Raw genomic sequence first — 24219 nt, 5'->3', positions numbered from 1 at the left:
GAGCTTCGGGTTCGTTCCCGACTATGAGCACTGTCATCATGGAGTTTGTATGTTCTCCCCATGACCTGCATGGGTTTTCTCTTGGAAACTCCGGTTTCCTCCCACACTCTAAAGGCCAATTTTGCTTGGTATAAATGTAAATTGTCCCTAGAGTGCAGAGGATAGTGTTAGTGTGCATGGTTCGTTGGCCGGTGCGGACTTGGCGGGTTGAAGGGCCTGTTTCTGTGCTGTATCTCTAAACTAAACTAAAGGCAGATATAATGGTCAATAAATAGGTGTCCTTGCTATCTAGATATTCCAGTGTTGAGTGCAGGGCCAGAAAGATAATGTCGATCGTGACCTGGTGTGATGCTCTTGCCAGCTGGTCCACACATGTCCTGAGGATGTGGCTGCAGTATCCATCCAGGCCAGCTGCTTTCAAATGGCTGTACATAATGGAATTTGATGGGAAAGGAAGATGAGGCCTGGAATCAGATAAGGATCACAGATGGGAAGAGTGGACAGAGGTTCCACTGGGAGGAGTGCATGGGTGTGGGCAGATGAAGTGTGAAAGGCCAGGGAAACTAACTGAGTGATGGGGTTGAAATGAATGGTGTGTGTCTGAGAGGATCTGAGTAAATCAGAAGAAAGGGACATTGAAGGTATCGGCTAGTGGCGAATGCTGGCATACATTGCCTAAGAGAGTGGTGGAAGCAGAGTTGAGCTAATGTGTTTCAGTTGGACAAGTTGAAAGTGGAACAGAAGAGCGGGACTTTTAAAAAGGCCAACCAATTACTGAGGCCCACAGTTAATGACCAGAGGTGTTTTGGACAAGCTGAAAGCAGTTAGCATCCTGGAGTGACTGAGCCTGGTAGCTGTATAAAAGGAGGGTAGATACAAGTGAAGTGCGGGGGAGGGGGGGAATTGAAAGGAGTGATGGGAGGATAGGTTGTGATGGGAGGATAGAGGCCAGGACCAGTAAGACTTAAAAGAAGAACACAGAGCAGCGAAGGAGTATTGTAATGCTGATGGGCTGAGGTGTGTTTATTTCTATGCAAAGAGTATTGTTGGGGAAAGTAGATGAGCTTAAGAGGCTGGATCGGTGCTTGGGACTATGATGTTGTGGCCATTGCGGAACTGTGATTGCAAGAGAGACAAGACAAGCAGTCGTGTACACATACATGGATATGTGAACAGAATATCATAAGATGCCAGAGCAAAAGGGTTGCCAAATTTGTGAGGTGCATCCAAGAGTATGTGGATAGTCCAACCTGAGAAGGGAACATTGTTGTACAAGGCCCTAGTGAGACTACACCTGGAGTATTGTGTGCAGTTTTGGTCCCCTAATTTGAGAAAGGACATTCTTGCTATTGAGGGAGTGCAGCGTAGGTTTACAAGGTTAATTCCCGGGATGGCGGGACTGTCATATGCTGAGAGAATGGAGCGGCTGGGCTTGTATACTCTGGAATTTAGGATGAGAGGAGATCTTATTGAAACATATAAGATTATTAAGGGTTTGGACACGCTAGAGGCAGGAAACATGTTCCCGATGTTGGGGGTGTCCGGAACCAGGGGCCACAGTTTAAGAATAAGGGGTAAACCATTTAGAACGGAGATGAGGAAACACTTTTTCACACAAACAGTTGTGAGTCTGTGGAATTCTCTACCTCAGGTGGAGGCCGGTTCTCTGGATACTTTCAAGAGAGAGGTAGATAGAGCCCTTAAAGATACCGGAGTCGGGGGATATGGGGAGAAGGCAGGAACGTGGTACTGATTGGGGATGATCAGCCATGATCACATTGAATGGCGGTGCTCGCTCGAAGGACTGAATGGCCTACTCCTGCACCTATTGTCTATAACATTCTGGGCCTTGTGTCGGGAAATGAGCGTGGCCAGATTACTGGTACACTGGAAGAGCACTTTGGGAATAGTGATCCCTACTCAATGAGCTTTACCTGGATTTGCATGCATATCTCTCCTTCCTGCTTGCCCATCCCCTCAACCTATACTCCTTCCTCTGGTTTCACAATTTTCACCTATTCTATGAGACCCTTTTCTTGCACTTTTAATATTTTTATCTCAGGCCTATGTCCAACCATCTACTTATCACCCCCCCTACCACCCACCCCCCTCTCACCAGTATCCACCTATTACCTGCCAGGCTTTGTACCGCCCTTAGAGAAAGGTTGAAGAGTTATGAAATGAAACAAGATTGAAGAAAGGTCTCGACCCAAAACGTCATCCATTTCTCATATCCAGAAATGCTGCCTGTCCCGCTGAGTTACTGCAGCATTTTGTGTCTATCTTCAGAATTTTAACTCATGAGACCACGCTGTCTTCACCCATAATTATTTTAAAGCTAATAGAATAATGATCGCCTGGTCCCAAAAAACTCGCCCATGGACACTTCAGTCACTTGCCCGTCCCTATTTCCAAAGCTTTGCTCTCTCCCGTGTAGGGATCTCTACATATTGCCTGAGGAAACGATCCTGCACAGATTTCCCAAAATCCACCCCTTCCAAGCTCTCGGCACTGTGACCTATGGTATGCTTAAGTCGAAGAGTCACAAAGTTATGTTGTAGCTTTATGTAACTTTAATTAGGCCACATTTGGAATATCGCATGCAGTTTGGGCCGAGCCATTACAGAAAGAGTGTCGAGGCTTTGGAACTGCTGCAGAGGTGGTTTACCAGAATGATGCCCGAATTAGTGGGTGTTAGCTACAGGGTGAGGTTGGATAAACACGGATTGTTTTCTCTGGAGTGGCGGAAGCTGTAGGGAGACCTGATAGAAGTATATAAAGTATGAGAGGCATGGATAGAGTAGACAGGATCTTTTCATTCCAAAGAGGAAGATTCTAGGGGGAGAAAGAGGCGACCGTGGCTGATAAGGGAAGTCAAGGGCAGTATAAAACTAAAAGAGAAGGCGTATAATACAGGAAAGATTAGTGGGAAGCCAGAGGATTGAGAAGTTTTTAAAGAACAACAGAGGGTAACTAAAAAGACAATACAGAGAAAAAAGATGAAATACGAACATAAGCTAGCCAATAATATAAAAGAGGAGAGCAAGAGTTGTTTCAGTTATATAAAGAGCAAGAAAGAGGCAAGAGTGGACGTTGGACCGCTGGAGAATGATGCAGGAGAAGTGATAATGGGGAATAAAGAAATGGCAGAAGAGTTGAATAAGGTTTTTGCATCAATCTTCACAGTGGAGGACACCATCAACATGCCTGAAATTCAAGAGAGTCATGGGATGGAAGTTAGTGGAGTGGCTATGGAGGTATGCGTTGGGGAGCACTTCGGGTCCAGTGATCACAATACCATTAGTTTCAATATAATTATGGAGAGGGTCAGAACTGGACCTAGGGTTGAGATTTTTGATTGGAGAAAGGCTAACTTTGATGAGATGCGAAATGATTTAAAAGGAGTGAAATGGGACATTTTGTTTTATGGGAAGGATGTAGAAGAGAAATGGAGGACATTTAAAGGGGAAATTTTAAAGAGTACAGAATCTTTATGTTCTTGTTCGGTTCAAAGGAAACAGTAACAATTGGAAAGAGCCCTGGTTTTCAAGGGAAATTGGACATCTTGTTCGGAAATAGAGGGAGATCTACAATAATTATAGGCAGCATGGAGTAAATGAGGTGCTTGAGGAGTATAAGGAATGTAAAAAGAATCTTAAGAAATAAATTAGAAAAGCTAAAAGAAGACATGAGGTTGCTTTGGCAAGTAAGGTGAAAGTAAATCCAAAGGGTTTCTACAGCTATATTAATAGCAAAAGGATAACGAGGGATAAAATTGGTCCATTGGAGAGACAGAGTGGACAGCTATCTGCAGAGCCAAAAGAGATGGGGGAGATATTGAACAATTTCTTTTCTTCGGTATTCACCAAGGGGAAGGATATTAAATTATGTGAGGTAAGGGAAACTAGTAGAGTAGCTATGGATACTATGAGTTTCAAAGTAAAAGAAGTACTGACACTTTTGAAAAATATAAAGGTGGATAAGTCTCCAGGTCCTGACAGGATATTCCCTAGGACATTGAGGGAAGTTAGTGTAGAAATAGCCGGGGCTATGACAGAAATATTTCAAATGTCATTAGAAACGGGAATAGTCCCCGAGGATTGGCGTACTGCGCATGTTGTTCCATTGTTTAAAAAGGGTTCTAAGAGTAAACCTAGCAATTATAGACCTGTTAGTTTAACTTCAGTGGTGGGCAAATTAATGGAAAAGATACTTAGAGATAATATATATAAGCATCTGGATAAACAGGGTCTGATTAGGAACAGTCAACATGGATTTGTGCCTGGAAGGTCATGTTTGACTAATCTTCTTGAATTTTCTGAAGAGGTTACTAGGGAAATTGACGAGGGTAAAGCAATGGATGTTGTCTATATGGACTTTAGTAAGGCCTTTGACAAGGTTCCTCATGGAAGGTTGGTTAAGAAGGTTCAACTGTTGGGTATAAATGCAGGAGTAGCAAGATGGATTCAACAGTGGCTGAATGGGAGACGCCAGAGGGTAATGGTGGATGGCTGTTTGTCGGGTTGGAGGCAGGTGACTAGTGGGGTGCCTCAGGGATCTGTGTTGGGTCCTTTGTTGTTTGTCATGTACATCAATGATCTGGATGAAGGTGTGGTAAATTGGATTAGTAAGTATGCAGATGATACCAAGATAGGGGGTGTTGTGGATAATAATAATACATTTTATTTAATGGGCGCCTTTCAGACATCTCAAGGACACCTTACATAGTAATCGGAATAAAAACATATAATCGGAATAGAACAGGTAAAAAAGACATCACAGAGACACAAATTAAAAACAGAATCCAATCCAAAAACAGAAAATCAAAAACAGTGTGAAGAGAGAGCAGCGGCAGCCAAATCGCGCCAGCGTCCACTCTCTCTTCACGACAGCCATCTTGGACACAGACCTACAGGACTACAATTAAACAAAAAAATCATCCCCCCACAGTGGGTAGCACTGTGGAGGAAGGCACAATGTCCAGTCCCCACCCCATGTTCACCCCAAAGTCAGGCCTATTGAGGCCACCGCAATTGCCTCTACGGAGGCCCGATGTCCCTGGCCGTTCTCACCGGGTGGTCTTGCCCCGGCGTCGGGAGAGTCCTTTCGGATAATGAAGAGGATTTCCAAAGTCTACAGAGTGATTTAGGCCATTTGGAAGAATGGGCTGAAAGATGGCAGATGGAGTTTAATGCTGATAAATGTGAGGTGCTACACCTTGGCAGGACAAATCAAAATAGGACGTACATGGTAAATGGTAGGGAATTGAAGAATACAGTTGAACAGAGGGATCTAGGAATAACCGTGCATAGTTCCTTGAAGGTGGAATCTCATATAGATAGGGTGGTAAAGAAAGCTTTTGGTATGCTAGCCTTTATAAATCAGAGCATTGAGTATAGAAGCTGGGATGTAATGTTAAAATTGTACAAGGCATTGGTGAGACCAAATCTGGAGTATGGTGTACAATTTTGGTCGCCCAATTATAGGAAGGATGTCAACAAAATAGAGAGAGTACAGAGGAGATTTACTAGAATGTTGCCTGGGTTTCAAAAACTAAGTTACAGAGAAAGGTTGACTGTTAGGTCTTTATTCTCTGGAGCGCAGAAGGTTAAGGGGGGACTTGATAGAGGTCTTTAAAATGATGAGAGGGATAGACAGAGTTGATGTGGACAAGCTTTTCCCTTTGAGAATAGGGAAGATTCAAACAAGAGGACATGACTTCAGAATTAAGGGACAGAAGTTTAGGGGTAACATGAGGGAGAACTCCTTTACTCAGAGAGTGGTAGCGGTGTGGAATGAGCTTCCAGTGGAAGTGGTGGAGGCAGGTTCGATGGTATCATTTAAAAATAAATTGGATAGGCATATGGATGAGAAGGGAATGGAGGGTTATGGTATGAATGCAGGAAGGTGGGACTAAGGGAAAATAATTGTTCGGCACGGACTTGTAGGGCTGAGATGGCCTGTTTCCGTGCTGTAATTGTTATATGGTTATTACTAGGGAGAAGGTGCTTGAGAAGCTGAAAGGGCTGAAGGACTGGGCTGGATGGACTGCACCCTAAGGTTATGAAAGAGGTGGCTTTAGAGATTGTAGAGGCATTGATAGTGATATTTCAGGAATCACTAGTCAGAAGTGCTCCCAGATAATTGGAAAATTGCCAATAGTACCCGTTGCACAAAAATGGAGCAAGGCAGAATAGTGGGAACTATAGGTCGGTTAGTCTGACTTCGGTGGTTGGTAAGATTTTAGAGTCCATTATAAAGGATGAGGTTATGGAGTACTTAGTTCACGATAAAATAGGCCGAAGTCAGCATGGCTCTGTGAAGGGGAGGTCTTGCTTGACAAATTTGCTGGAATTCTTTGAAGAAGTAAATAGCAGGCCAGACAAAGGAGAGTCAGTAGATGTTGTTTACTTAGATTTTCAGAAAGCCTTTGATAAGGTGCCACACGATAGGCTGCTTAGGAAGATGAGGCCCCATGGCATCAAAGGGCAGATACTAGCATGGATAGCAGGTTGGCTGGACGGCAGAAGACCAAGAGTGGCAATAAAGGGGGCTTTTTCTGGATGGCTGCCAGTGACCAGCGGAGTTCCGCAAGGGTCAGTGCTGGAGCTGCTACTCTTCACGTTGTTTATTAATGATTTGGCCAAGGGGATTGAAGACTTTATGGCAAAGTTTGCGGATGATACGAAAATAGGTGGAGGGGCAGGTGGTATAGAGAAAGCAGGGACTCTGCGGCAGGACTTGGACAGATTGGGAGAGTGGGCAGAGAAGTGGCAGATGGAATGGAATGTAGCAAAGTGTGGAGTCATGCATTTTGGTGGTAGGAATTAAGGTGTAGACTATTTTCTAAATGGGTTGAGAATCTAGAAATCGGAAGTGCAAAGGGACTTGGGAGTGCTGGTGCAGGATTCCCAAAAAGTTAAGATTCAAGTCGAATCGGTAGCAAAGAAAGCAAACTCAACGCTTGCATTTATTTCAAGAGGGCTTGTATACAAAAACAGGGATGTAATGTTGAGGCTTTATAAGGTGTTGGTAAGGCCACATTTAGAATATTGTGAGCTATTTTGGGCACCATATCTGAGGATGTGCTAGCTCTGGAGAGGGTCCAGAGGAGGTTTACAAGAATTATCCCAGGAATTAGTAGGTTTACCAATGATGAGCTTTTGTCGGCACTGGGCATGCACTCGCTGGAGTTTAGAAGAATGAGGGGGGTACCTCATTGAAACATACAGAATAGTGAAAGGCTTGAATAGAGTGGATGTGGAGAGGATGTTTCCACTAGTGGGAGAGTCTAGGACTAGAGATCATAGCCTCAGAATTGAAGGACGTTCTTTTAGGAAAGAGATGAGGAGAAATTTCTTTAGTCAGAGTTGGAGAATCTGTGGAATTATTTGCCACAGAAGGCTGTGGAGGCCAAGTCAGTGGATATTTTTAAGGCAGAGACAGGTAGTTTCTTGATTAGTACAAGTGTCAGAGGTCATCGGGAAAAGGCAGGAGAATGGAGTTAGGAGAGACAGATCAGCCATGATTGAATGGCGGAGTAGACTTGATAGGCCGATTGGCTTAATTCTACTCCTATTCCTTATGACCTTAAGGCATTCAGACCCTTTTTCTCAGGATGGAAAAAACAAATACAACATAGCTGTGAGATATGAAGTGAGACATGCTATGCAAGTTTTTTTCCCCCCACACAGTGCTTGGAACGTGCTGCCAGGGCTGGTGGTTGAGGCAGATACGAAAGAAATGTTTGTCTAGGATATGCAAATCTGTGACCCAAACATTGACTGTCCATTTCCTTCCACAGATACCGCCTGACCTGCTCTGATCCTCCAGCTGATTTTTTTTAAAATCCGTTTATTTAAAGATGGTGATACTAAATAACCAAAATAATTCTCAATACATGAATTAGATACCTGTAAAATCTCTTCGTATTTATTTACTGTCCTCTTTAGATAATCATCCTTTTCAGCAGTCTTTCTATAGAGTTGGTTCACCTCCTCCTTGTGGGTTTCCAGCAGTTCAGCCTCAACTTCCTGAGCTTTGCCTAAGAAAATGAAAATTTACTTGAAATTAATGCACATATTTATGCAACAGGCTCAAATTATACATTTAAATACAATTTAAGATATACATAAGATACAAAGATAAATCCCAGCCTAAGCACTGTATTAATAGCATTGATTATTTTTATTACATTTTATTACTTAATTATTGCAGTGATTCATAAATGTCAAAGAATCGGTGAGACCAAGAGTAGGCTTGGCGATCGCTTGCCAACACCTCCACTCGGTTCGCACTCTGGTCTCCCGGTGGCCCAGCACTTCAACTCCCCCTCCCATTCCGAATCCGACCTTTTTGTCCTGGGCCTCCTCCATGGCCAGAGTGAGTCCCACCACAAATTGGAGGAGCAGCACCTCATATTTCGCTTGGGCAGTTTACACCCCAGCATTGTGAACATTGACTTCTCCAATTTCAGGTAGTCCTTGCTTTCTACCTCCTTCCCCTCCCCTTCCCAGCTCTCCCACTGCCTCCTGTCTCCGCCTCTTCCTTTCTTCTTCCTGCCCCCCCCCCCCACATCAGTCTGAAGAAGGGTCTCGACCCGCAACATCGCCTATTCCTTCGCTCCATAGATGCTGCCTCACCCGCTGAGTTTCTCCAGCATTGAAAGTACCACCTCGTTCATTTTATGTTATAGGAAAGATGTTTTCAAGCTGGAAAGGGTGCAGAGAATAATTTACGAGGATGATGCCCTGAGCTTGAGGGAGAGGTTGAGCAGGCAAGGACACTATTCCTTGGAACGCAGGAGGACGCCGGGTCTTGTAGAGGTGTACAAAATCATGAGAGGAATAGTTCGGGCAGATACAGTCTCTTGCCCTAATAGGGGAATTGAGAATCAGAGGACATAGTTTTAAGGTGAGGGGAAAAGATTTAATAGGAGCCCGAGGGGTGACTTTTTAATGTAAAGAGTGGTGGGTGTATGGAACGAGCTGCTGGAGGAGATAGATGAGGCAGGTAATTTCTGTTTAAGAAACATTTAGACAGATAAATGGACAGGACAGATTTAGAGGGATATGGGTCAAACACAGGCGTAAATGGGACATGTTGGCCGAAGGGCCTGTTTCCACGCTGTAAGACTTAATGATTCTATGACTATCTCTGCTAATAATGCAATTTGTACTTCTCCCCTGCCATTTGACTGAGATTGTAGTGCACTATTTATTATTCAATTAAATATCATCCGCACATTCTTAGAAATGCACATTTTCTAAAATTATAAATAAATATAACCATTTGTTGAAAATATAAACATATAAAAAAATAGCCATTATGTTAAAACATTAAGTCAAATGAAGGAAGTATTGTTTAAGAAGGAACTGCAGATGCTGGAAAATCGAAGGTAGACAAAAATGCTGGAGAAACTCAGCGAGTGCGGCAGCATCTATGGAGCGAAGGAAATAGGTAACGTTTCGGGCCAAAACCCTTCTTCAGACTGATGTAGGGTGGGGGGGGGGGGGTGGGGATTAAATGAAGTATATCGGTTTTATCAGCTAAGAAAGTTGTCAGAGTAGTACTGACACCTTCTTTAAACTTCATCATTCATCAGCCGCCCAGGGACGAGCACAGAAAATAAACACTTCATCACACATGCGAACTCTGATTCACCACGTGAACAGCAGGGACAACTCTGATTCATGGCCTTCAGAGCAAAACAAAAATGATGGTCTTAAATAGATAAGCACATTTTGAAACAATGACCTCCTTGTTTTAAATTCTACAAGATGACACACCCTGTCTACACCCACACTCTGGAGACCTCTCATGGTTTTGTAAATTTCACTTGTTGAGTATCCTGAAAGAGTAATGTATGCTGTTATTGATTTATTCAAAAATGTGATCGTTATTTAACTGATATTCTTCAGATACACGTGTTGATGCACTTCTGAAAAGAACATGGAAAATTACAGCATTGGAACAGGCCCTTTGGCCTACAATGTCTGTGCCAAACACTCTCTCCTGGCCTGCACATAATCCACACCATTCCCCTCCCTTGAATATCCACGTGCCTATCTAAAAGCCTTTTGACCCTGCTTATCAAAATTATCAAAATTCTTCAGCTCCTGAATTTATCCAAAGCTTTTACCTTAAAACAAATGTGACTTCGTTTTTATTTACAAACCTTCACTGATTTAAATATTTACAACACTGCCATGAATCAGGGAATAGTCAGACTGTGTGGAAACAGGTCCTTCAGCCCAACTAACCCACGCCGACTAACATGAGCATCTACACTCCCACCTGCCTGCATTTGGCCCATATCCTTCTAAACCTATCCTATCCATGTACCTTTCCAAATGTCTTTTAAACATTGTGATAGTACCTTGCCTCAACTATCTCCTCTGGCAGTTCATTCCATATACCCTTATAGCACCGTGAACCTGCAACCCAAGGTACCTCTGGTCTACAACATTCTCCAGGGTCCGACAAGTTACTGTGTGAGTCCTGCCCTCGTTTGTCCTACAAAACGCAATACTTTACATTTATCCAAATTGAACTCCATCTGCCATTCCTCAGCCCATTGGCCCAGTTGATCAAGATCCTGCTGTATTCATAGAAAACTTTCTTCACTGTTCACTATGCTATAATTTTAATGCCACCCACAAACTTACCATACCTCCTGCATTCACATCCAAATCGTTAACATAAACAATAAACAATAGTGGATCTAACAGAAGAAGTGCATCGTCCTTCAAACTATTTCTTTGTCCACTCCATCAAGCACCTCCCAATGGAATAATCAATGGAAGCGTCTGCGGGTCCTACATTTGCTTCATAAGACATCATAAAACTGGAATATCTTTAATCCCATGGAACTGCCTAACAATTATATATCTAGCCTAATTGTCAAACCTTCTCAGTGATACTGGTAGCATTATCATCATTTTTTTTCCTGGAGTGAATCAGACAGCTTTGAAATGAATGATTCATGTTCAATACAAATTACTGTGCAGTACTTTTCAAAGTTGTACAGCACAGAAATGAGCCCCAACTCATCCACACAAACCATGATGCCAATCTTTGCTAATGCCAACTACCCCATATCATAGGCCCTTAGGACTCTACTCTTGTCCTATCCAAGTACCTGTGCAAATACCTTTTAAACATAATTATATTTGGCCTCTACCAAAAACACAATGAAACATGAAACATGCCAATCTCAGATGGCAGTCTTTTAGTCACCTTGTAACACGAATTTAAAAAAAAAAGGTTCATAATTAATTCTAAAAAAGATCTTGGACCTGAAACGTTAATTAAAAGTTTCTCTTTTGACCTAACCCCCCCCCCCCCCCCCACAAAGTACTGGGGTAATTCAGTAGGTCAGGCAGCATATCTGGAGAATATGGATGGATCTATCATCAGGATGCTGCCTGAATCGCTGAGTTCCTCCAGCACTGTGTCTTTTTTTCTTCTGGTTTTTTTTTTAATCGGCACCTGCAGTTCCTTGTTTCTGCTTTTCATTTGACATGTTGCATGCTTCCGGCATTTTTGTTTCTATTTCAGGATTATAATTATCTTTAATCCACATGAAAATTACAATGTTCATATATTTCCCCCTTGACCACCTCCATTTTGTTCACCACTCATTCCATTCTTCTTAAAATGGTTGTACCATGTTCAAACTTCAAAGCAGTACCTTTAACAATGCAAAAAGTGTCTGAACTTTCTCTTGGTTGAAAATCCTACTGAATTTTACAAATACCATATTGAGCCAATAGCTTTAATTCAGCCATCAAAGATTGGATCCAAGAAATCTATTGAAGAATGTTCCATAATAATTTATCTCGAAATGTTTGTACAAAATCACACCTTTTCTACTTACCTATGGCCTCTTTGACTGATACATCAAGCTCTTGTTCTTTTTTTGCTAATTGTGTATTGAATTCTCGCAATAACTGTTTGAGAATTGAGTTGTGTTTCAGCTGCAGATCTTCCAATTCCAATCTGCAAAAAAATAGTCATTTGCAAAATTAGTTAAGTTATATTTTTTTCTTACTTTAAAGTAAAATGGTTTACTGAGAAATGTAAGATAAGCTAATGAACTCACTAACTTAAAATGTGAATTGTCTAAGTAATATTGCACTGAAACAGGCCCCTCGTCTCACCATGCCCAGGCCAACTATCACCTATTTACAGTAATTCCCTTTTATCTTCCCACATATCAATCAAATTCCCCATTCATCTGTCAAATTGGGACAAATTAGTGTGTAATTAATTTACCAGCCTGCACTTCTTTAGATGAGTGTGGAAAATTGAAAAAATATACAAGACATCGTGCTGGCTGTATGCAATTTGTCCTGGAAGCAGTAATTTTGTTGCATGTTCCTGATCTGCAAGTATGAATAGATATAATCTAATAGGTAATGTCATATAATTAGGGATGGCACTGTGGTACAACTGCTGCAGTAATATTGCTGTGGCTTCCCAGATCCTGCAATCAGGGTTGAACCCTGATCTCTGTGGAGTTTGCATGTTCTTCTTTACATGGGTTTACCCTCGGCATCCCAAAATTAGGTCAAATTTAAGAGCCAAATTTAACACAAACTGCAAAACTAGTCAAGACAGTATGAGGCCATGGCAAGAGATAGATACGGAGACTATGGCTAGGGAATTAAATCTAGCGCAGCGCAGTTAGCCAGAGACCTGGGTTCTATCCTGACTTTGAGTGCTGCCTGTATGGAGTTTGCACATTCTCCCTATGACTGAGTGGGTTTCCTGGTTTCCTCGCACTTCCCAAAGCCGTGCAAGTTAGTAGGTTAAATGGCATTTAAAATTTGCCCATAGTGTAAGGAGTAGTTGCGAAAGTGGGATAACTAGCCTGTTACCATGCTCTATCTCTAAACTAAACATAAGGAACTTGCATGGAGGCTTTAATCTTTGTGACCTTGAGTTATAAGATGAATCTTGGGTTTCAGCCAAACAATTTTTCAAAAAAGACCCATAGTGCTGGTGTCACTCAACTGGTCTGGCAGCATTTCTTGAGAGCATGAATAGGTGACATTTCTTCTCTGGCTTTTGTCCAACCATCTACCTATCAACTGCCCTCCCCTCACCTGTATCCACACATCGCTTGCCAGGCTTTATCCTGCCCTCTCTGCTAGCTTGCTTTCTCCCCAGCACAGAAAGTTTGAAGAAGAGCCCCGACCTGAAAAGTTACCTATTCATATTCTCCAGAGATGCTGTCTGCCCAGCCCTTTGTATCTTTTTTTTGGTACAGCAGCGGCTGCCGATCGTTGTAATTAAACAATTCGGAGACAGTGGATGGGTTAAGAAGGGTTGGATTACCATGTCACAGCTTGCACACAATTTGAGACGGAAAATTGGATTCTCTTTTGTCAGAATGCTGCACTGTGGAACTTGCTCAATTATGTAATTTGGGTGGAATTAATGACTTGGGCTGAAATGTCCAAGCTGTATAACTCTGTGACTTTGACTCCACAACAATCACACAGAATATTAATTGGTGTGCAGGAAGATGAGGGGTGATATAGAGATTTATAAGATCATGAGGGGATTAGATAGGGTAAATGCACATTCTATCTGGAGAATCTTTTAGGGGAATTTAGGAGCAGGGAAATCAAAAATGTACAAGGCATGATTAACATGTTTAACACGATTGGCATGATTAGCAAGTTTGCAGATGGCATGAAAGTGGGTGGCATAGTAGAGAATGGAGAAGGTTATCAAACATGACAGCAGGATCTTGATCTTCAGGGCTGAGGAATGGTTTAAGATATGTTTAAGAAAGAACTGCAGATGCTGGAAAAATCAAAGGTAGGCAAAAATGCTGGAGAAACTCAGCGGGTGAGGCAGCTTCTATGGAGTGAAGGAATAAGTGACGTTTCGGGTCGAGACCCTTCTTGAGACTGATGTGGGAGGGGGGGGGGGGGGCGGGAAGAAGAAAGGAAGAGGTGGAGACAGTAGGATGTGGTAGAGCTGGGAAGGGGAGGGGAAGGACGGAGATAGCAAGAACCACCTGAAAGTGGAGAAGTCAATGTTCATACCATTGGGGTGTAAACTGCCCAAGCGAAATATGGAGGAGCAGTACCTCATATTTCGCTTGGATATATTGGCCCAACTCAAGCAGGTTGGATTAGTGTAGATGAGGCATGTTGGTCCCACTGAGGGATCCCACTCTCCCTTTATGGGCCCTTTCTCTCTTTATGTACTTACAAAATCCCTTGGGATTATCCTTAATGTTATCTGTCAGGGCAATCTCCTGTTCCCCTTTTGCCTTTCTAATTTCCTATTTTAGCTTACTCCTCAGTTTCTGAAACTCCTCCAAGGATACACGATCCCAGCTGCCTATACCTGTCCCATACCTCCTTCTTACTCCTGACCAAAGCCTCAATTTCCCTTGTCATCCAAACTATCACTATGAGAGATGTGGCAAAAGGTTTAAATATGTGGGACAATGGGGTCCATGATGCCCCTGCAGGGGTGGGAGATTGCAACTCTGTTTTGACAAATGCAATCAGCCTGGCGTGCACAATCAAGTAAGATCAAAGAGAACAAGTTGTCCTACAACTTTAGGCTGTGCACGCCATACGCAAGAAGAGGAAGATGCCCCTGCACTTATTATTGGAGTGGTGCAAAGGGGAGAAGTTTAAGATTCTACTTTGCAGTAAACAAGAGAAATTAGGGTCACTTTCATAAGTCAGAATGGTCCTGGGTTAGTGATTTGGCAAATGAGAGCAAGCCCATTCTAAATATTCATGTTACAAAGCACACACTTACTTGGTTGTTTTCTCAGCCTCCTCATTAATTTCCTTTCTAATGATTTCTAATTCGGCCTCATGTTCTTTCCGCAAGGCTCGTAGGTCTTTCTGGAGTTTAGTGTGTTCCTTACGCAATTTTTGTTTCTCGTTTTCTGTATCTTCCAGTTGGCGACCCAAATGACTTTGTTGTGCTCGTGTGTCATCTAACAATTTAAATAACTCCAAGTCAGATTTTGACTTCTCTTCAGAACTTTCCTCAAAGATCTTAAGCAGAGAGACTTTCTCCTGTAACTGCTCCTGCAGGAGCTTTACATCTTTTTTATAGCCCTCAGTTATGGAACTGTTCTCTAATGTTCCATCAATCTCAGTGTCATCCTTTGTGACATCACCTTGGCACTCCATCATTTGTTTTTCAGTCATTTCTTTTCCCCTTTGCAACTCTTCAATTCTCTTTTCCATCTCATTTATCCGTTTGTCTTTTGTGCTCATCTGCAACATTAAATTATCCAATTTATCCATTTTCTCTTTTTCTGACAATGAGTGAGAGACATGTTTTTGTTGTTCAAGCTCTGATTGACGCTGTTCAATCTTCTCTGCTCCGACTATTTCCAAATGGTCTTGAATATTCGCTTGGAGCTGAGTGATTTCATCAAAGTTATCTGTTTTAACACTGGTTTCTTTGTATTTTTGTATTATCTCATCTCTTGCTGATAATTCCATCTGTAGAACTGTTACTTTTTCTTCATAGCTTGCTCTGAACACTTTCAGACAATTCTCCTTCTCAAGTTCCAGCTCTTCTCTCATTTTAACAACCTTCTCTTTTTCTTCTTTTTCTTCAACTTCTGCAGCTTCTAAACTTTTCAGTTTTTCTTCCAAGGCCTCATTCGTTGTATCTTGAAACGTAACTTTTTGTTTTAAGTCTTTTAACTGTTCGTCCATGCATTTTTCTTTCCCTTCCATTTGATCTGTTAGCTGTTTCCTTATTTTTGCAATTTTTTGCTCTGCTTTTCTCTTAAGTTCAGCTATTTTAGTAGCACTCTCTGTTTTCACTCTAGTTTCCAAATCCTTCAAATCCTGCTCCTTGTTATTTTTAAGATCTAATTTAAATTTCTCCCATTCATTTTGTTTCTCCAAAAAGCCAACAGTCAGTGATTCCATCTCTTGCTCCAATATTTTAATTTTGTTTTCAGTATCCTTGAACTTGATGTATTGTTCGGAAGCTCCAGCCTGGGCTTGTTCAAGTTGTAGCCTCATCTCCTCCAATTCAATTTCCTTCTGGTGCAATTTTTTGTTGATTTCTTCAATTTCACATTGCTGAGACTTTGTAGCAATATCTTGATCTAGTTCTGCTATTCTGGATTTAGCTGCTTGCAGCTGACCATTCAGATCAGTAACTAATGTTGTCTTTTCATTTTCTGCATGTTCCGTTTCATTTCTACCATTTTGTAAGCTATTAGTCAGCTTTTCTACCTCTGCTCTCAGTGATGACAATTGACCATCCTTCTCTTCATTTAGTTGAACAGACATCATCAAATTTGACTCAAGCTCTTTCATCTTGTTGCTGTGCTGCGCAAATTTTATTTCTGTTCTTTTCTTCCATTCTGCTAACTTGTTTTTATATTGATCTACCTGTCCAAGAGCTGAAATTTTCTCTTGAGAAATAGCTTCAATACTCGCAGATAGTTGATCTATTTGGTTCAGCAGCTTTTGTTGTTCCACTTGATGTTGTTCGTTAAGTAAGGATATAGCTTCTTTATCTACGACGATATCGTGGTGCTCAAGTTGCAACTTTAAACTCCTTATATCATCCTCGAAACTTAAGATGTTTGATTCTTTTTCCTCCAGCTGTTGAGTGATGAATTTATACATGTTTGCATTTTCTGCCAATTCTGTTTTACAATGCTCAATGTGTGCCTCCTTCTCGTTCAGAAGCTGTTTGCTAAGTTTGCTATCTTGCTGGAGTGTGTCGCGATCTGCACTAATGATTTGTAATTCACCTTGTAAGGCCTTAATGTCCTGCTCTTTATTTTGCAGTTGTTGTGTGATATGCTGCACTGAATCATTTAATAAGACATTTTGGTTTATCAACTCATGAACCTGAGTTTCTAAATCACGAATTTCACAGTTCTTTTTCATAAATGCCTTTTTCATCTTCTCAAATTGAGTTTGGTAAACTTTAATTCGCTCGCTAAGGTTGCTGATTTTATCAAAACAGAAAGAAGAAAATGTATTGATTTGCAACTCTATTTTTCCATCTGCTTCATTAAAACAATGTATTACTTGCTCGATCTGGTTCCTAAATTCAATTTCATTCTCAATTTCAACAGATTTTGCTTGAAGTGCTTTTTCATGTTCATCATTTTCCTTACCACGCAAGGTCTCTAGCAGCTGCAGTTTATCCTCCGTTTCCTTCAACAAACAATTAAGTTCACGAATCCTCTCCTGGCTTTGTTCATGCGTGTTTTTCAACTCACTTATAGTGTTTTCTAACTCTGTTCTTGCCAGTAAAGCTTGGCTAGCAGTCTCTTCAAGTGTTTCTAATCTAGTTTTAAGGATTATTTCACTTTTCAACAAAGCGTCAACCTGGCAAGATGCTTCTTGGAGCTGTTGCATTCTATCTGCTCTTGAAGCAACTTCCCCTGTAAGCTCTTCGACTTTGCTCGATAGTTTGTCCTTATCATTATTGGAAGCTTCCAGGCAACGTTTCAATTTTGTGAATTCTTGTTCCTTTTCCTGAATCTCGTTCTCATGTTTTTCTTTTAGTTCTTCCATCTGCTGATCCAATCTATTCACCAAACTTTGATTCAGTTCTGCAACCTCTATTTTGTGCATCTCATTAAGACTTTCCAGTTGTTTCTGACTAGATTCCAACTGAGCTACTGTTTCATTAATTCCTGTAGAATTTGTGTGTGCCATTTCCATTATTTTTTCTTTTAAGATTTGTTCCTTTTGAATCAATTCCGTCTGCTTCTTTTCCAGCTCTACTTTTAGTTTAATTTCCTGTTCAGAAAGCTGAACTTGGAAGTTTTCTTGCATTTCTTTTTCATTGCCCGTGATTTTTTCTAATTTTGTTTCAAGTGTTCTTATTTTCTCTCCATATTCCTCATGAAGTGAAGCAACTTGGAGGTCATACTGTTTTTGTTTGTCTGCGTGTTGTTGACTGAACTCTTCTGCTTGTTGCTTTTGAAGATTCAGTGCCTCATTAAGTGCCTTTTGGTTTTCCTCTGAACCTTTCTGTATCAGTGCAATATCGAAACCCAACTGCGCAATTCTACTTTCGTATTGTTCGGTTAGGGAAACAATTTTTTGTAATAAATCACTGTTTTTTTCTTCCAAGTCTTTGAAATCTTGTGCCTGCAATTTGTAATTATCTAAATTAACTGTGACCTCATGAAGCCTGTTCAGACATTCTTTTTCTTTTTCTTCCAAATCTCGACAAAGATTCGACTTGTCAGTCTCTAAGTTCTTCACCAAGTTCTGCAGTTCTGTTAATTGTACTTCGTACTGGCGACGCTGGTCATCGAGTTCACAAGTCATCTTTTCTCTTGCATTTTCCAGCTCACATTTTCGGGCTTGGCTCATGATTTCAAGTTCTACAGAAACTGCTGCAGCTTCATTTTGAATTGTTTCAAGCTGATTTGTCAAGCTTTCTTTTTCTGTTTGCAGTTCTTGCAATTCTTTGTCCTTTTCCTCAAGAAGATGGTGGAGGTTGTTTAACTTTTCTGTAAATATTTTCTCAACTCCACACATGGCCAGTTCATTGTTTTTTTCTGCAGCATTGATTTTTTCTTCACAGTCCATTTCCTTCTGTTTTAGTTTTTTCTCAACATCTTCCTCAAACAAAGATAACTTATTTTCTAACTCTTGGCGTACTTTTAGTATTTCTGACATCTCAACTGACAGCTCCTCCAATTCAGTTTGTTTCAGATCAATTTTCTCCAGTGTTTTTTGGTTCATTTCCTCAATGTGGGCATGGAATTGGGTTTCGTTCTCCATTAACTGTGCTTCTAGTTCTCCACTTCTTTTTTCAAGCTCCTCCACTTTAGCCTGCTGCTGATGCAATTTTTCAATCGATAATTGCTCTTCTTCCTGGTTTTTATTTTGCAGCTCCATTTGGTGTTTTTCAATTGAAGATCTCATTTCTTCTTTGTATTTGGCCTTCTCTGCCTCAATGTCTTCTGACTTCATTTCACTGCCTTGTGACGTTTGTACAAGTAAACTTTCCAATTCCAATACTCTCTGTAGGGGGGGGGGGGGGGGGGGGGGGGGGGAAACAATAGAATACTTTGAATATCACATAACTTGTTTGTATTCTGCAAGTCATTTATCTGTAGATCTCTAACAATTATTTTGTCATTGAACTAAGCAGCTAAAGTTTGAATGTAACAACTAAAAGTTTGCACTTAACAACTAAAAGGATTTATTAAAACATCTTCAAAAATACTATTTCTAAATTTAAAAAGTCAATGACGACATAACCAAAAAAAACAATAATGGTCCACATTTTTTCTGTGAGCAGCAAAGGAAAGGCATTCATATCACATCTGTTTGCTCACAGACATTCAGTGGCTAAGCCAGTAGGGACTTCCACTGTACAATTGCATTTGCTATCTTCTGCAGGGAATGCAAGACATCTGGACAGGATGGAAGCTGTTCAAACTGAGGGACTGAAAAATCCTTACCAAATGGGATGCAAGAAGTGAAATAGAGATTTAAATTATTTTCCAGGAATAAATATTAGCATATAGCCAAAGAAGGAACAAGAGTAAAAAATGTACAATAAATCCAACATTCATCTGTCTCTACCACATCTAGTTCAATTATGACACTTTCTCAGAGGTACCACACGTCTTCCTTTATCCTCAGAAGTGGAGGATACCTCTCCCTCTAACATAATTGATCGAATCCCTGATTGAATCTCACTCTTTTCCTATATCACTACTCTTACCCACACTCGTCTCAGAGCCAGGATAAAATTCCCCTGGTCCTGTCATTCCATCACAACAGTCTCTACAATGAAATAATCAACATGCAATTTCCAGCTGCAATGAGATTCCACCATCAGATACGTTTTAGTTTGCTACCTCCTCATAAGTTATTGGGAAAAAGGCAATAAATGCTGGTCATGCAGAAATTGCACAAAAAATCATAAATGTATTTATCTGTGTTTATTTTTGTCCAGCAAGCATATTTTAGAAAAATTATATTAATAAGGATATTAAGGCAAAGCTATAGACTTTTGTAGCACATTATTCATCTATCCAAAATATATTGATATAACGTGTAATGAAATGAACAATTTTTATTAGGTAGACACAATTTTACACATTGATGTACAGATCTCATCAATTTGTCCAAAAGGTACGATCACCCAGGATCCAAGGTGAGATGACTAATTAAATAAAACATTGGCTCGGTGGAGTCAGAGGGAGGTGGTTCATGGTTGCTTTTCATACGAGTGTGTATCTCAACAATCGGTGCAGTGTCCTCTGCTGTAGTCCTGTATATTTATGACTTGAATTGAAAAGGAGACGGCATGCATGATAAGCATATTTGTGGTTGAGTCAAAATTGATGGTGTAGTGGACAGTAAAGGTGGTTATCAAAGGTTACATAGAAACATAGAAAATAGGTGCAGGAGTAGGCCATTCGGCCCTTCGAGCCTGCACCGTCATTCAATATGATCATGGCTGATCATCCAACAGTATCCTGTACCTGCTTTCTCTCCATACCCCCGGATCCCTTTAGCCACTAGGGCCATAGTTAACTCCCTCTTAAATATAGCAAATGAACTGGCCTCAACTACATTCTGTGGCAGAGAATTCCAGAGATTCACCACTCTCTGTGTAAAAAATGTTTTTCTCATCTGTCCTAAAATATTTCCCCTTTATCCTTAAACTTACTCCTTGTTCTGGACTTCCCCAACATCGGGAACAATCTTCCTGCATCTAGCCTGTCCAACCCTTTAAGAATTTTGTACGTTTTTATAAGATCCCCCCTCAATCTTCTAAATTCTAGCGAGTACATAGAAACATAGAAAATAAGTGCAGGAGTAGGCCATTCGGCCCTTCAAGCCTGCACCGTCATTCAATATGATCATGGCTGATCAAGCCCAGTACAAGCCAAGTCTATCCAGTCTTTCTTCATATGAAAGTCCTGACATCCCAGAAATCAGTCTGGTGAACCTTCTCTTTACTCCCTCTATAGCAAGAATGTCCTTCCTCAGATTAGGAGACCAAAACTGTACGCAATACTCCAAGTGTGTTCTCACCAAGACCCTGTACAACTGCAGTAGAACCACCCTGCTCCTATACTCAAATCCTTTTGCTATGAATGCTAACATACCATTCGCTTTCTTCACTGCCTGCTGCACCTGCATGCCTACTTTCAATGACTGGTGTACCATGACACCCAGTTCTCGTTGCATCTCCCCTTTTCCTAATTGGCCATCATTTAGGTAATAGTCTACTTTCCTGTTTTTGCCACCAAAGTGGATAACCTCACATTTATCCACATTATACTGCATCTGTCATGCATTTGCCCACTCACCCAGCCTATCCAAGTCATCTTGCAGCCTCCTAGCATCCTCCTCACAGCTAACACTGCCCCCCAGCTTCGTGTCATCCGCAAACTTGGAGATGTTGCATTCAATTCCCTCGTCCAAATCATATATTGTAAATATATATATATTGTAAATAACTGGGGTCCCAGCACTGAGCCTTGCGGTACCCCACTAGTAACTGCCTACCATTCTGAAAAGGACCCTTTAACTCCTACTCTTTGCTTCCTGTCTGCCAGCCAGTTCTCTATCCACATCTATACTGAACCCCCAATACCGTGTGCTTTAAGTTTGTATACTAATCTCTTATGTGGGACCTTGTCGAAAGCCTTCTGAAAGTCCAGATATAACACATCCACTGGTTCTCCCTTATCCACTCTACTAGTTACATCCTCGAAAAATTCTATAAGACTCGTCAGGCATGATTTACCTTTCATAAATCCATGCTGACTTCGTCCAATGATTTCACCACTTTCCAAATGTGCTGCTATCCCATCTTTAATAACTGACTCAAGCAGTTTCCCCACTACCGATGTTAGACTAACTGGTCAGTAATTCCCCATTTTCTCTCTCCCTCCCTTTTTAAAAAGTGGGGTTACATTAGCTACCCTCCAATCCTCAGGAACTACTCCAGAATCTAAAGAGTTTTGAAAAATTATCACTAATACATCCACTATTTCTGGGGCTACTTCCTTAAGTACTCTGGGATGCAGCCTATCTGGCCCTGGGGATTTATCGGCCTTTAATCCATTCAATTTACCTAACACCACTTCGTGGCTAACCTGGATTTCACTCAGTTAATTTGACCCCCGTCCCCTGCTATTTCCGGCAGATTAATTAAGTCTGCCTTAGTGAAGACAGAACCAAAGTAGTTATTCAATTGGTCTGCCATGTCCTTGTTCCCCATGATCAATTCACCTGTTTCTGACTGCAAGAGACCTACATTTGCTTTAACTAATCTCTTTCTCTTCACATATCTATAAAAACTTTTGCAGTCAGTTTTTATGTTCCCTGCCAGTTTTCTTTCATAATCTATTTTCCCTTTCCTAATTAAGCCCTCTGCTGGTTTCTGAATTTCTCCCAGTCCTCTGGTAGGCTGCTTTTTCTGGCTAATTTGTACGCTTCATCCTTTGTTTTGATACTATCCCTGATTTCCCTTGTTATCCACGGATGCACTACCTTCCCTGATTTATTCTTTTGCCAAACTGGGATGAACAATTGTTGTAGTTCATCCACACAGCCTTTAAATGCCTTCCATTGCATATCCACCGTCAACCCTTTAAGAATCAATTGCCAGTCAATCTTGGCCAATCCACGTCTCATATCCTCAAAGTTACCTTTCTTTAAGTTAAGAACCCTTGTTTCTGAATTAACAATGTCACTCTCCATCCTAATGAAGAACTCAACCATATTATGGTCACTCTTGCCCAAGGGGCCACGCACAACAAGACTGCTAACTAACCCTTCCTCATTACTCAATACCCAGTCTAGGATAGCCTACTCTCTCGTTGGTTCCTCTACATGTTGGTTTAGAAAACTATCCCGCTTACATTCCAAGAAATCCTCTTCCTCAGCACCCCTGCCAATTTGATTCACCCAATCTATATGTAGATTGAAGTCACCCATTATAACTGTTTTACCTTTGTTGCACGCATTTCTAATTCCCTGTTTGATGCCATCCCCAACTCCACTACTACTGTTAGGTGGCCTGTACACAACTCCCACTAACGTTTTCTGCCGCTTAGTGTTTCGCAGCTCTACCCATCTCGATTCCACATCCTCCAAGCTAATGTCCTTCCTTTCTATTGCGTTAATCTCCTCTCTAACCAGCAACGCTACCCCACCTCCTTTTCCTTTCTGTCTATCCCTCCTGAATATTGAATATCCCTGGATGTTCAGCTCCCAGCCTTGGTCACCCTGGAGCCATGTCTCCGTGATCCCAACTATATCATAGTCATTAATAGCTATCTGCACATTCAACTCATCCACCTTATTACGAATGCTCCGTGCATTGAGACACAAAGCCTTCAGGCTTGTTTTTACAACACTCTTACCCCTTATACAATTATGTTGAAAAATGGCCCTTTTTGATTTTTGCCCTGGATTTGTCTGCCTACCACTTTTACTTTTCACCTTGCTACCTATTGCTTCTACCCTCATTTTACACCCCTCTGTCTCTCTGCTCACACATTTAAGAAACCCACCACCTCTTATTCTCTGTTTATTATCTTTTTCTTCTTTCCCCCCTACATGTTACAACAGGATCTAGATCATCTAGGAAAGTCGAGAAAGGAATGGCAGATAGTATTGAACTCAGATGTGAAGTGATACATTTTGGGAAGTTAAATCAGGACAGAATGACGGGACCATGAGGAGAACAGAGAAATATAGGTGTACAAGTACTTAGTTCACTGAAAGTGGCAACACAGACAGACAAAGTGGCGAATAAGGCATGTGGCATGTATGCCTTCATCAGACAGGACATTGTCATAGTCATACCGCGTAGAAACAGGCCCTTTGGCCCAACTTGCTCACGCCCACCAACATGCCCTATTTACACCAGTCCAGCCTGCGTGCGTTTGTCCCATATCCCTCCAAACCTGTCCTATCCATGTACGTGTCTAACCGTTTCTTATACGTTGGCATAGTCTCTGCCTCATCTACCTCCTCTGCAGCTTGTTCCATACACCCACCACCCTTTGCGTGAAAAAGTTACCCCTCAGATTCCTACTAAATCTTCCCTTTCACCTTAAATCTAAGTCCTCTGGTTCTCAATTCCCCTACTCTGTGCGTCTACCCGATCTATTCCTCTCATGATTTTATACACTTCTATAAGATTACCCGTCATCCTCCAGCACTCCAAGGAATGGAGTCCCAGCCCGTTCAA

General features: G+C 41.3%; 1 protein-coding gene across 8 annotated transcripts in view; it reads right to left on the bottom strand.

The window, feature by feature from the left end:
- Positions 1–24219, bottom strand: part of golga4 (golgin A4) — a 147423-nt gene that overhangs the window by 20705 nt on the left and 102499 nt on the right. For all 8 annotated transcript variants that reach the window (XM_033020254.1, XM_033020255.1, XM_033020256.1 and 5 more), the window contains 3 exons: positions 14794–19013; positions 11879–12000; positions 7914–8044 (listed from right to left, as the gene is read on the bottom strand). In XM_033020254.1, coding sequence (XP_032876145.1) covers positions 7914–8044; positions 11879–12000; positions 14794–19013 — 4473 coding nt within the window. The remainder of the gene's footprint in view (positions 1–7913; positions 8045–11878; positions 12001–14793; positions 19014–24219) is intronic.

This window comes from Amblyraja radiata, chromosome 4 (genome assembly GCF_010909765.2).
Source record: "Amblyraja radiata isolate CabotCenter1 chromosome 4, sAmbRad1.1.pri, whole genome shotgun sequence".
NCBI lineage: Eukaryota > Metazoa > Chordata > Chondrichthyes > Rajiformes > Rajidae > Amblyraja > Amblyraja radiata.
Note: the sequence above shows the minus strand (reverse complement) of the source record. Positions and strands in the feature narration are given on the sequence as shown.